This window comes from Nelumbo nucifera, chromosome 6 (assembly GCF_055504915.1).
Source record: "Nelumbo nucifera cultivar China Antique chromosome 6, China Antique-T2T, whole genome shotgun sequence".
NCBI classification, from domain to species: Eukaryota; Viridiplantae; Streptophyta; class Magnoliopsida; order Proteales; family Nelumbonaceae; genus Nelumbo; species Nelumbo nucifera.
In genome coordinates, this window is record NC_142654.1 from 62,948,065 (window position 1) to 62,962,503 (window position 14,439).

At 36.8% G+C, this 14,439-nt stretch overlaps 1 protein-coding gene across 4 annotated transcripts; it reads right to left on the reverse strand.

The window, feature by feature from the left end:
* Positions 1–255: 255 nt before the first annotated feature.
* LOC104604348 (T-complex protein 1 subunit beta) lies at positions 256–13,621 on the reverse strand. 4 transcript variants are annotated; one of them, XM_010268646.3, is made up of 13 exons: positions 13,465–13,621; positions 13,097–13,264; positions 12,540–12,619; positions 12,384–12,440; positions 11,829–11,894; positions 11,579–11,690; positions 11,142–11,270; positions 5,275–5,346; positions 4,657–4,772; positions 4,005–4,081; positions 3,166–3,651; positions 1,360–1,675; positions 256–789 (listed from the first exon to the last, which is right to left on the reverse strand). In XM_010268646.3, the coding sequence occupies exons 3-13, from the start codon at positions 12,543–12,545 to the stop codon at positions 643–645; spliced, it is 1,584 nt and encodes a 527-aa protein (XP_010266948.1). In that variant the 5' UTR covers positions 12,546–12,619; positions 13,097–13,264; positions 13,465–13,621; the 3' UTR covers positions 256–642. The 4 variants fall into 4 exon arrangements, with proteins under 4 accessions (XP_010266948.1, XP_088746337.1, XP_010266950.1 ...); XM_088890211.1 differs by having other exon boundaries at positions 12,540–12,684; XM_010268648.3 differs by lacking the exon at positions 13,097–13,264 and having other exon boundaries at positions 13,465–13,606.
* Between the last annotated feature and the right edge of the window lie 818 nt (positions 13,622–14,439).

Genomic DNA, 14,439 nt, shown 5'->3' on the forward strand with positions numbered 1-14,439 from the left:
GGCAATCTGGTGCAAAGTGCAATGAAACACATCCGTCACCAAGCACCTAAGACGGTGCTGAATCAGCTTGACTTAGTTTTAAGGCCGGTCGGCCTTGTCCACCCTCACTTGAGTAAGGATTTAAAACGTCCACCAGAGTGCTTATGATGCGATAATTCACCAAATGTGCCTTCGCTGAGCACCAAATTAGTAAACATTGCTTGGCAATCAATACAGTCTAAACTTCTACATGCCTACAACTTGGCACCATTCACAAATGACAAATCCAATCAAAATCCTTAAAAAGCAGCAGAACATCCTTTGTTTTCAAAACAGTGGCCTCATTTCAACCAAGACAAGTACAAAGTAATTAACTATTTAACCCAATCTGCAGGTCTTGAGAAACTTGTGTTGTCTAAGCTACAACAATCTTCAAAAGACCATATTGTTGACCCCCACCCCTATTCCCCACCCAACACCAAATAAAAGAGAAACTCACCACCCTATAAATTTCGTTTCTCAAAATAGAAGTAAAGTAACACACCATTAAATCAGCTTTTAACGTGCCTGATCAAGTAGCAGGAACTCAATCTGTGGACCGACGACAATATATGGTTAGACAAAAAGGGCAGGCCTATGAGGCTCAAAATTGCCTGCCAGTTTTCACATTCTATCTTCTCTTCTCCGTGGGGCACAAGTTATGATTTCATCAACTCTGAGTATCATCTCAGCAGCTTCAGTCGCAGAAAGCAGCACAGCCTGTTTGACCTTGAATGACTCTGAGATTCCAAGCTTCTCCATATCTCCTACCTGTGAAAACAATAATATGGATGGAAATTAGAAATTATCAAACAAATAGTTTACAAATCCTAAACCCAAGTATGAGACGCATGACAACTAATACCAAGAGTTTACATGGAAAATCCCAAGATACCAGTCCATACGCCTCAACAAAAAATCTAGAAATAATGTGAAAAGAGTGGAAGAAATATAGGAATTGATCAAAACATCAAATGACTTTCATCAGAAATAAACCAAGGATGCACTGTTTTCCCCAACTTGCTACTTTCTTAGGATTAAAAAACATAACAGCACAAATTATGGGATGATCTTTTTTTTTTGTAAAACAATTCTGGGATGATAATAAGGGTATATGGCACTCCACGGGATTTCCTAGATAGTAAAAGTGGCCACATAGGATAATTGACAAACGTAAACAAGAAAACATGCATAAGGTATGAAAGTAAATGTAATTCACAGAAAGGAAAAGAGTAAAATTAGATCTTTTCTATCAATCACTCTATTCTCTAGTAAGCCAATAAAGCCTCCTTCTACAGTCAGTCAACCGTTGATACATAGTGTTTTGTTGTCATCACTTACAGCTCCAGAGATGACATCAATCCCTGCAGTACACCCCTCCTTGTGATGCTCAGCACGAAGCTGAGCAATCAACTCTGCACTGTCCAAACCCGCATTGTCTGCAATAGTTGTAGGAATGGCCTGGAGGGCCCGTGAAAATGCCTCAATTGCATGAGACTTCTTTCCAGGAGTCTTGCGGGCCAGCTCATCAACTTCTTTCGCCATCACCATCTCAGGCCACCCACCTCCAAGTAAAACTCTGCTATCAACAACAGTTTGGGAGAGTACACATAGGGCATCATGTAGAGACCTTTCTGCCTCATCAAGCACATGAAAGCTGCAAATGGAAGATCAGAAATGTCAAATTCAATAACTCAAGCCCAAAGAAAGATCACAAAGCACTACTAGAATTCCAGTTTCTTCCTTTTTTTTTGGTATTTGGTGCTATTTGGTGCAATGCACCATTAATCCCTTTTTCCCCAAAGTGCTGGTTGCGGGATTTGACGTTGGAACAAACCAGCTAACATACCAATGATCCAGCCCTCGGTTGGTATTAGAATTCCAGTTTCGATGTATGTAAAACCACAAATGCCCAAACCTTGATATTCGTCCATATAGAAAAGTAAAATGGGTAAATAAAATTTTTGTTGGGTAAGCAAGCAGGATCTAGATTAGCAAAGAAGAAAATAGCATTTTTTGTTAACTTCACCATTTTTCTTGATTAATCATCATTGATGATTGATGTGTAAGAAAGAAAACAGGACAGTCGGACTGCTTGAATCAGAAACTAGAAACCAAAACAGTTTGGGGGTTGCCAAATTCTTAAGAGAGATTGACTTGGTCAAACTTACCGTAAATACATGTTTTAACAATTATTATAAACTACAACGTTGATTGTTTTAAGCCTATTTTGATCATTTGATGAAAATAGCTTAAACGATAATCTGGAACAATATGCATTTTTTTTAATTGTTATTTGTTTTGCATTCTGCATTTAACCAAGTTTAACAGTCAAATCAGACGGTAAGACCATTCGACCAGTGACCAAGCAACCAATATGGTCTTGGGTCCGGTCCAAGTATGACAACACTGGATAGAAGCATACCAACTTTGGTGGTTTTCAGTTGGACTCAAATTGGGGTATTAATGTAAGTTCCAGGGGCCAACGCCTTCTGTCCACAAAAACATCAATGCCATAAAATAATAAAAGAAAACAGGAGAGAGAAACAGTGAACAAGATTCCACTAAGAACATTGGCTGACTACAGGAATTGAGAATGTCTTCTTGGTTAATCAGCAGATTCCTAATCTCCACTCCCTGTATGTCATACTATATCTAATGTCTAGCATCTACAATACCAGGATACAAATGCATGACCACAGTTGTAGTGAACCTGATAAAAATACAGATAAAATTTCAGAATTACTGTCTTTTTCGAATTAAAAAGAAAAAGGCCAAAGGGGAAGATGAACTTAAAATCGCCAGAAAGCATACAGAGTCATACTTCCAGAAATGGATATGATAAAAGGAGGGGTCAGAATACATTCTAGAACCTAAAACCTTCCACTTCTATATTAGCATTCATATAAGCACATCACAGCCTAAAACCTTGGCAGGACTCCAATCCCAGAAACCACTAGATCATTCTATGCTGAGTGAAAATCACAATGGATTCATAACAAAACAAGATGAACAGATAAAAAGAAATAAATGAGATCATAAACAACATTTCAACTTTCAAGCAAATACCTCATATATCAAAATAACAATGATGAAAGAAAGATTCAAATATGTTAAATTAAAAACAAAAATTACCAGAAAACATACCTTGCACCCCTTAATACTATTGTACAAGCTTGACCCATTTCAACCCCAGAAAAGTGAATCAACTTGTCCTCACCAATCATGATTTCCTCAATGAGATTGCAGTGGCCAAGCTTAACTGATTCTGGATTGTCAAAGGTTGATGCAATTTCACCACCAGTTACCAGAGCAAGACGTTCAATCCCATCAAAATCAGCATGCTCAATTGCTAAAATCCCAGCATCTGCAAACAGCTCCTCGGGAAAATTGTAAATCAACTGCCTATTAACAAAGCAATTAATCCCATGTGCTATGATCTTCTGCACCTTCTGTTTCATTTTCTCTTTCTCAGCCCCTTCAATCTGGGCAACCCTTGACATAGAATCTACACGAACACGGGCCCCGTAGATCTTCACTTTATCAGTGTCCATTGCAGTATTTGCCACCAAAATCTTGGCATTTTCTATACGCTTTGGTTGGCCAATGCCTATTTTCTTGTCAAGAATAAATCTGCATGCAGATCATAGGACTCCAACTAAGAACAGAGATGTGTATACAAGGATGGGAGAAGCAATAGTTTATGTCCCAGAAAATAACAGAGCACAAGGGAAGGTATACAGCACATTATTGGAAGACTAGAAGCAAATATTGGAGGCATGCAACAAACATGTAGCAAACCTTTCTAGACATTTCCAGAAACAAGATAAAGCAAATTACACATAAGACCCATTATGACCAAATTATCACAATTAATGATCCAAAGAAAATGAACTAGCGGCAAAGTAAAAATTATAGCAGCTTTTATCAATAATAAACAGCTAGACCTTTGAGACATCCAATGAAGTCTACAAGTTGATACCCACCCTTCATCTAGAAAAGAATCCTTCAAAGATCCTCCAGGCTTCTTTATAATTTGAATAGCCTCCAAGTTTGTACTTCCCTGCCATTACCCAAGAGGTAATAATTAATAAAGAATTAAGTAAATCAGATGCCACAAAAAAAAGGAACAGATGGGAGGAGAATGATTCAAATATCAAAACAACCTTGCACATGAGTATTTTCTACTGTATTGCCACTGACATAGGAAAAAATGAAGCCACTGTATTGCCGTAATAAAAGTGAGATACAGAATGGGGACAAAAGATGGGATGCGGTTTAGAAGCTAGGGTCTGGGGATTTTAATAGGACATACAAAGGGTTTATGGATGCATTTCTTTTGAAACTATGAGAAGGAAAACTGGTTTCACGCAAACAAATGTCAATAACATGTGCAAGCAACCAAAACATATGATATGATTATGATGACAAGATGGCAGGTGAAAAGTGAACTTTAACAAAATTAGACAATAACCAGAACAGAGCATATTGGTCATGGTTGGTAGATTCATAGAGCAAATTTGAATAATTGATGAAGACCAAATAGTATAGTTGGCAACATTGTTTACACAAATAAGATGGCACAAATTTCATAAAATGTTGTGATAAGCCTTTAAACTACAGGATGAAAGTGTATACCTTAAGCCTCAAAACAGCGTCAACAGCAAGTTTTGCAAAGTGCTCCTTATCTTGAGAAAGGATTTTTGAACTCAGAGTTGTCATTGCAATCTTCATCAAGTCTGATTTGAATCTCTCTGCATCACCAAGTAATAGAATACAGGAGAATTTATATATTTGACAAAAATTGCAAAGAAGAAGGAAAAAGATAAATATAATCACTAATGGCAAACTCCAAAATACTCGTAGTGAAAATGGTCATTAGTTAATAAAGAGGTCCATCGGTGAGATGGAATTTTCTTTAAGTCAGAAAAGAATTTACTTAATAGCCATACCCAAATTATTGTCATCCGTCCCATCTGACACCAAGAAAACATGAGAAGCTCACCTTCGTGTGAGGCCCTTTAATAAATCATAAACCTAACAATGAGTTTTAGATGGGCAGAGTTTCATCTTGCACAAGGTCCCCAAATTTATAATTGGCATAGCTTACTCTGTAACGATATGGCTAGAATTTCACAATACTATATTTACAGACTACTACAAGGAGAGAAGTTAGCAACTGAGAATCAGTAAGTACGAAATGTCACATAAATGAGAATCTGTGTTTGACATTCAAAATAAAGTCAAAGCAATTACCTGCATCCTCTTTATTGTCCATGACCCTCTGCAACAAAGCACTTCGGGCACAATCAGCTGCCATCCTGTAACCTGAAAGTCCAGAAATAAAACATTGGGAGCCAATGAGAATGTAAGAAGCATCTGGGGGCAATAAATGGAGATGATAAATGATAAAAGCTGTAAGCATTCCAGGACCTAATGAATACCAAGACAGAAACATTTTTATAGGTAACACCAAGACAATAAATTATGAGTTATGAGATCAATTTTTCGGGATGAGATATTTTGATTTTTACTTTCTTTATTCATTTTCTTCGGGCTTGATAGGCAGTAGGCAAATACTGAAAGTAATTTGAAATTCTTAAAACATTAAGTATAATTTAGAAGTCAGAAAACCCACCGAACAACATAAAGTAGAAAAGCACTCCATGGATGTTATAATACATGATTGCATGAAGGTTTGAAGCCACCTATCCAGCTGAAATATTTAAGGAATAGAAAATAAAATTCCAAAAATGCTTCCAAATTCCTTTGATTTTTTCAAAGCCCTTCACTTTGTTATAAAGTACCTTAATCCTCCTTGAACATCTAAGTGCATGTTTGATGCCATGAAAAGAAGAAAAATTCTCAATAAATGATTAAAATTTAGGGAGATTTCTCTTGAGGGTTTTTCTACCACATCCACCCTTAGGAACGACCTTTTTTTAAGTAACCCAATTATCTGCCAAGGCTGAAGGCTCTTGAAGAAATTCTTTTAGTTTTGGGATATCATACAAGCCTCCTTATTAAGGGTCTATGGGACAAACCATAACATAAAGCTATTCTTTTATGCTCGCTGTTGGGTTTTAACTCGATGGTAGGTTAAAATCTACTAAAAAACAGAAGAGGATTCTCCCGTAGGCTTCACATGATTCATGGGCCCACCATATACAATAATCTTAGTTGCCAGGTTTGTTAGCAAGCTTTCTTCTATGTTTGTTGTTTAGTATTTACATTTAATTGATTCAAGGAGATTTTAGTAAATAGGTAGGGATCTTGGGAGATCTTTTAAAAGATCGAAAAAGTTACCTTGTTTCTTTCTAGCTTAGCCTTCGAAGTCAATATGACCTTAGAGTAAGTATATTCTGATAAACCTACGAGTTAATAAATAAAGTAGAAACCTTTATAAGGGAATACACAGAAGAAATGCATTTTATGAGCAGCTTCTTTTGTTTGGTGCAGACTCTAGACATTCTTGAAGGTGAAGCCATGAAGGCTTGAACCTATTAGGTGGGCATCATTATCAAATGTCAAGGCAACGCCCACACAAGGCGCTCATGGAGGGTTGGCTTGTTCAATCACCAAGATATTTTTTACACAGTGCTCTTGGATACTTTGATATTCTCAACCTTTTGAGATTACAATAAATAAAATAGACATTATTAAAATAAATTATTCATTTTAAGTTAAAAATTAGTTTCTTTTTATTATTTTTCTCATTTGTTACTATTCAATCAACATGTATACTACCTTGAACCCTCAAAGAAGACTTCAAAACATGAACTAATAAGCATGGAAGAACTCAATTGTATCCCATCAACAAATATTGATTATTTCCATCATCATCTTCTTCTTCTTCTTTCACCCTTTCTTTTCTTCTTTCCTAAGACAAAAATAGAGGTCCAACACCCCTCTATTTTATGAAATTTCTTTCTTCCATTTTTTCATGAATATGTTCATTTCTATGTTTCAAATGAAACTTATACATATCTTATGCAGACTAGACAATTAATAGTGAAAGACTGTTGCTGCTTTCTATGGAAGCTAAGGAATTACTCCAGGATCCATGGTCTTTATTCAACAAATTAAAAAAAAAAAAAAATCACCTAGGCAACTAGGTGACAATTAATAGTGAAAGATGGGTTTTACTGAAAAAAAAAATCATCTAGCCTCGCCCTAATGCCTTGAAAACTATTCCTCCAGGGTCCATTCCCTTACTTTGACAATCAAGAAATACAAAAATAGCTTAAACATAGTTTCAACACTTTTTTTGACCCCCCCCCAATAAAATACAACATGCTAAATCACACAATGAATGCTTGCTTGAGTGATTTGATTTCAATGTGTTCACATGGTCACACCCAATGTTTTAAAAGCGCAAGGCGCAAGGCACAAAAATACAAAAAAAAAATCAGAAAAATTCAAAAAATGTCAAAAAAAATTGAACATAATATTAATAAAAATACACTTAAATTTTAAAATAAATGTTTTAAAAAACCTATTACCTAAAATTAAAATACATAAAAATAACATGTGGAGCTCCGGTTTGCTCACTTTGCTTGCTCACCGAAGCTCCAGGAACCACCTATTTGCTAATATTGTTCATTCATTTATCCTAATAAATTATCTTCTTAGAAAGCAATTAAAATTATAAAATCATTATTTTTTATATGAGAATAAAGAATTTAGGACCCTAATATGGACTTGTTTGGGCTTGCCTCAAGGGGCGTGGCATGAGGGTCTGGGTGCTTCACCCCCAGCCCAGCTGCTAGGTTCAAAAAACGTCAAATTTTCAAAAGGTGCACGCCTAGGCGCACTAGGCATGTGCCTTTTGAAAAGGCTGCGCTGAGGCGCATACCCTAAAATGTACCACGCCTATGCACCTAGGCATGCCTTTTAAATCACTGATCACACCACTTACTTGTGACTCTCTAATAGAACATAAGCATGTTACTAATCAAATGAAAAAACAAATTATCCAATCAACGCATACTATTGTTACTACCCCAAATGACCCACAGTAACAACCCTCTAACATATGAAAAAATAGAGATAGACTCTAGGGTATACTACCTTACAATGACAGTTTAGAAATACTAGGGTAACCAAATATATTGAGTGATGAGTTCACACCACCACGACACTCATGCAACAGTCCAATGAGACACAAGCATGATATCTTTTTTTTTTGGACTACACAACGGGGGGGTAGCCCATCCCCCAACCCAGGTGCAGGCGGGATTAGACCCCAAGTTTCCGCTACGACCAGCAAGAGACCTTACCAACCAGCTAGTTGGCACCTTGCAAAACACAATCATGCTATCAATCAAATGAAAAAACAAACCATAGAATGAGTATATGCCTTTTTCCTACCCCAAAAGATACAATATTAACCTACTAACATATGAAAAAATAGAGACTAGCTCTAAGGTCTGTTACCTTATATGACAATCAAGAAATTCCAAGGTAGCCTAACAGTGAGTTCATGCCTGATTTGATTTCGACGAGTTCACATGGTCACAACACTTTCTTGCGACCTCCATAAGGTATGAATATGCTAATAATCAAATTTAAAATTGTATCACCTTGTGAGTGTGCCGAGTGCATGCCTAGGTGATTTGGTTTTCATTAGTCCACATGGTCACAACACTTTTTGCAACCCACCAATAAAGCATAAGCATTCTATCAATCAAATGAAAGACGAAATTACCTAGTGAGTGTATGCTTGCTGTTGATACCCCAAGTGATACATGAACTACCCATTATCATATGATAAAATGGATACTTCCTCTAGGAATATCAAGAAATATGAAGGTAGCCTAACATGTGGAGCAATGAGTTCATATTATTATACACTTTCTTGTGGCCTCTAAAAAAGGCTAGACATGCTATAAATCAAATGATAAACCAAATCACCCAGTGAATGCATACAGAAGTGATTTAGTTTTCATGAGTTCACATAGTCATAACAATTCCTTGTGACTATTCAAAAAAACACAAGCACACACGCACACACACACACACACACACACACACATATATATATATATATTAAAGGAAGGCTTTCAGGCTACAGCCCCCCACCATTCAGACACATGGCTTTTTCAAATTTAGACACATGGCAGTTTCTGAGAAGTTGCTGTTAAAGCCCACAGTCCACTACCACCATTCAGATAAGAGGCCTTCTCATTTTCTAGAAAGCTAGACACATAGCAATTTCTGAGAAATTCCTACTAAAGCCCACAACCCACTACCAGGCTACAGCACCCCACCATTCAGACACATGGCCTTCTCATTTTTCTACAAAACTAGGCACATGGCATTTGCTGAGAAGTTGCTGATAAAACACACAACCTACTACCACCATTTTCAATCCATTCCTAAAAAAATGCAAAAGTGTTTATCCACAACCACTTCTGCCTATATTCTATCATTTTCAGTTAATCATTAACCTTTTACATATCATAACAAAAGAAAACTATCCATATTCTAATAATTATTGAAAAGCTATTTTTTGAAATAAATATCTCTTGAAATTTTAATAATTATTTAAAATATTAATAAATATAAATTTAACAGTATTGATTCCATAATGTAAATTTAACATTACTGATTCCCCTTACTGAGTACGGGGTCATTCACTAGTTGCTATCAATGAAATGAAACACCAAATAGCCCATCAAGAACATGTCTACTATTGGTACACCAAATGATACAAGAACAACCCACTATCATTTAAAATAGAGACTACAAGAGAGAATGCACAGCTCCCACCATGCCCCACCCTAGTCCCTAGGATTATAAATAACTCTTGTGATTTTCTTATTTTAGCATTTTAATGTTAATTATTCTAATGTCAATCCTCCATTTCCTTTATATGTTGTTTAAGTAATTCTCCAACTCTTCTAATGTCAATCTTCTATTCTTCTATGCCTTTGCCCTTTGTTAGTATTCTCACCAGCTATATCAATCTTTTTCCCTCTATTACTATAATTCATTGTTCATTCTTGCTATATTAAGGTGTTGTTGTAGTCCTTGTGGAGCTACACTTAAATGACACTACTACCCCTAAACATTACTCTAATCCCAAATTCCATTTTCCCTAATGCATACACTTTCCATTTTCATCCATAACCTGTCCAATTTATCCTTCATGATCAGGGCATCAAAGCACCCATTACATACTTGGCCAATATGCTAAAAGCTTTAACACTGTTGAAACATGTCAAGCCAAGCCATTTAACCTTTAGAACCATAGCATGCCACCACATTTCTGTAGCCAATGTCTTGGAAGCTCTCACTCTAGTGGCAGATAGCCCTTCCCAATGACAGCTCTCACATTACTCCAGGTAGCCCTTTCTATGATAGGTCTCACTCTGCTCCAGGTAGCCCTTTCCATGGATCAAACTCAAGAAATGGTGGTAGGCACTAATACCAATTGTTACATACTTGACCAATATGCCAAAAGTCTTTAGATTGTTGGAATGTGTCAAGCCAAGCTGTTTAGCCTTTAGGACCATATGAGCACCTGACTGACCAGCAATTTATGCTTTTTCTAGATATGTCGCTTACATATAGACATTAAAAATACCCATTTTCATTGCTAAAGCTTCAGAACCTACATAATTTCAAACTTGCCACAAGAGACAGGGTCCACTGGGAGATTGTAGTGTAGGTGCTACCAGCCTTCCGACAAGAAAATGATGGTCATAAATCGTCAATTTTACATTAATCAAACTATAGTGATAAAGAATAACAATGGAAGGCCAAAAGTTCCTTTTCGAGAACAATAGCAAATTTTGATTAGAATCCAACAAATAGGTGGTTTTGAAAACACTACACAAGCATGTGCACACATAGATAGCATTAAGAAAACACTACAATCATCCATAATCCAACCTGAACCACAAATATAACTTTAATAAATTGCATTATACCCAATGATTTCTTTCAAGTGACATATAATGATAATATATCATTTAAAAGTTGCTAAGAGGCACACCTAAAAACGATAAAAAATTTGAATCACAAAAATAAGAGATCTATTTACTAGAGGTGGCATACACTGCTTCCTGTTATACATATAATATTGTTGTTCAAGAAACCATCAGAATCATAAAGTAAACCTGCAATTATAGTCATCGGATGAATCTTTGTTGCAATCAACTTTTCAGCCTCTCTTAGAAGTTCTCCAGCCAAGACAACAACCGAGGTGGTCCCATCACCAACTTCATCATCTTGAACTTTTGAAATGTCTGATACCCTTGAGTTAAGGGGAAGCATCAAACATTGTATACAAGCATAACACTGCAGAAATTGATAGTTCTCTGGAGGTGACTGACTGGTGAATTATTCCGCAGGGATTTAATGAGAAGTAAAAGCTGGTATAATGGAAAGTTGAAGCCTAATGCAATCAATACACTTTTGACGATACTACGAAGTTACAAACTAAACCAGTCCAACCCTCAAACCCACAATCAAAGCTCATCCATAGAGAATTAGACAAATTAAGATCCTGATGGCATGTAAGTCAATGGATAACAAATATATTGAAAAAGGATACCAACAAGGACTTTGGCAGCAGGATTGTCAATATGAAGAGACTTTAAAATAGTGGCACCATCATTAGTAACAGTCACACTGCGACCTCGACCTGTTGATTGCAAAATTTTATCCTACACAGGAAATGCATTGGCAAATGGCTGGGTTAAATTCAAGTACAAATTGAATGTAAATCTCATATTCTCATTGTGGACTTCTAACAACAAACAATTGGTATATTAAAGATAGAATGAAAGGGAGGAGGGACTTACCATCCCCTTTGGCCCCAAAGTGGTCTTGACCAAATCAGCAATTGCCATAGCACCAACAAATGATGCCTAAATTAAAATATACAAGTCGGTAAGCAACATACAGAAGAATGTAGAACCACTAAATTCAGCAGAAAGTAAAAACATTGTATAAATCTGATTATAGAAAGATCTCCCAAATCTAAAGGAGCACAATACACATTGTTCCATAAGGTAGTCTTGTAGTAGCAGCTGCTACAACCACAACTCAAGAACAATAGTAGGCATTTCTTGGCAAAAGAAAAGGCACAGATTAGTCTCTAGAGAGACAAAAACAAGAGACTGTACTCATCAAGGTAAGAAGCACGATTTCAAAAGAAGCATTCAAAAAACACATTAAACAGATGCCACCTAAAATAAATTAGCCACAAAAAATAGCCAAACACTATGTATGCATGAGAATATATGCAAATGTACAAAAACATCCTAATTCACAGCGCTTTGGATGCATATACAGACATCAATATTCATGGGTATCTTCCCATATACCCAACATAAAATGGAGAAAACGAGACTCACCATTCTGGCACGCTCCCCTTTCTCTTCAGTAGCTTCATCTTTAAAGAGATTGTCGATCTACAACAGTTATCAAAGTAAGTAAAAAGTAAATGCAGAATCAACCGAAAGCTCAAACATTCAAATTTTTGGAACATCAGTGAAAGTCAAAAAGTATACCGCCATAACAGATGTGATCTGGATTCAGCGCCCTCTACTTCAACTTGTGTGAAACTAACAATTTTCTTTTACGAAGTAACCTTAAAGACCAAGGGAAACAATGATAATCAGCAATCAATAACCAAGAGACGCACAGAAAAGTAGCCTGTTTCAACAAAGAAAAAAGTAAATGAAACTTTTCCAAATGGTAATAGTTCACTTAGCCTAGGCGTTAGCGAAATATCTAACTTTGCAAATAAACTGCAATACATATTAAGGACTCGATAGCTGAGCTTCCAATTTCTATACAGGGGTACCTTACAGAAATGCAGATTACTTACCCAATAAAAAGATCGGCTACCTGAACTAATTTAGACTGTTGAAAAAAAAGGCAAAAACTGAAGGAACTAAGCTAAGATACAAATGAGTAACCACAGCATAGATGTCGCAGAGACTGAAGTCATAAAACAACGGAAGAAAATGAAAATGAATTTAAAACCCTAAACACAAGAAGCCTACGAAGCAGTATAGCTTTTGGACATAAATGCTAGAAAGAGCTCGATTCAGAGATAACACACCTGACTGCAGAGACACCGGACACGGAGTTGGAAATTGTTGGAAACGATCGATTGGAATTATTAGCGTTCGAATACGTTTCCTGAGCTTCCAATTTCTATACAGGGGCACCTTACAGAAATGCAGATTACTTACCCAATAAAAAGATCGGCTACCTGAACTAATTTAGGCTGTTGAAAAAAAGGCAAAAACTGAAGGAACTAAGCTAAGATACAAATGAGTAACCACAGCATAGATGTCGCAGAGACTGAAGTTATAAAACAACGGAAGAAAATGGAAATGAATTTAAAACCCTAAACACAAGAAGCCTTCGAAGCAGTATAGCTTTTGGACATAAATGCTAGAAAGAGCTCGATTGAGAGAAACACACCTGACTGCAGAGACACCGGACACGGAGTTGGAAATTGTTGGAAATGATCGATTGGAATTATTAGGGTTCGAATACGTTTCCTGAGATGATATTGATGCCCGTCAAGTCACACTCTTGTTGGGCTAATGGGCTCCCCCAGTTCTCGGTCTGGAATATGATACAAGATGATCGTATATATTTTCAATGGACGATCCCCTACACTGCTACGGACTACCGTCTATAACGTATATCAGCTATCGATCAGCACCGTTAAAAGAAAAAGTTGGGATCAATGTGGACCATGTTTACGATTGGGAGATGTGATCAATGATAATGTGCGATTGATGGTAACATTGGTAGTATATAGTCGCTATATTATGCGATCACTTCTCTCCTCTCTCTCTCTGTTTAAAGTTTTAAACAGTAGCAGCTGGCTTGGGATCGAACCCACTGATGGATTGTTCCATCAGAGACTTGGGATCGAATCCCGTTGCCACCACGGATTGGGGGGTTATGGCCTATGGGAGTATGGGCAGGGTAGGGATGACCATTTCAGCCCATCCCGGAATTTCCAGGCTTGGGCCTATCTTGTGTTCAGGGCCGGCCTAGGCCCAAAATTTCAGGGCCAGAATCATTCCTAGCCTTTCATATGGTCCACATAATATTGCAAAACAAAGATAGATTCTTCTGCTTAACTATTTGCTCATCAAACCAAAAAAAAAAAAAAAAACTATTCGCTCATCTAACTGAACCATGGGTGAGACAATAGAGCACGATTTCCATATCGGTTTAGTAACTGAGGAACAAAATAATGGTTGGACTAAGGGTCCGTTTGGTTCGTAGGCAGGATTAGAATCGAAATCGGAATCGGAATCGGAATCACTTATTCCTGATGTCTGTTTGGTTCAGTCAGGAATTAGAATGGGATTCCGATTGTTGCTATTTGGTTCAATAAGAAGCCAGAATCGGAATCAGCCTAAATTTCCAATTTTACCC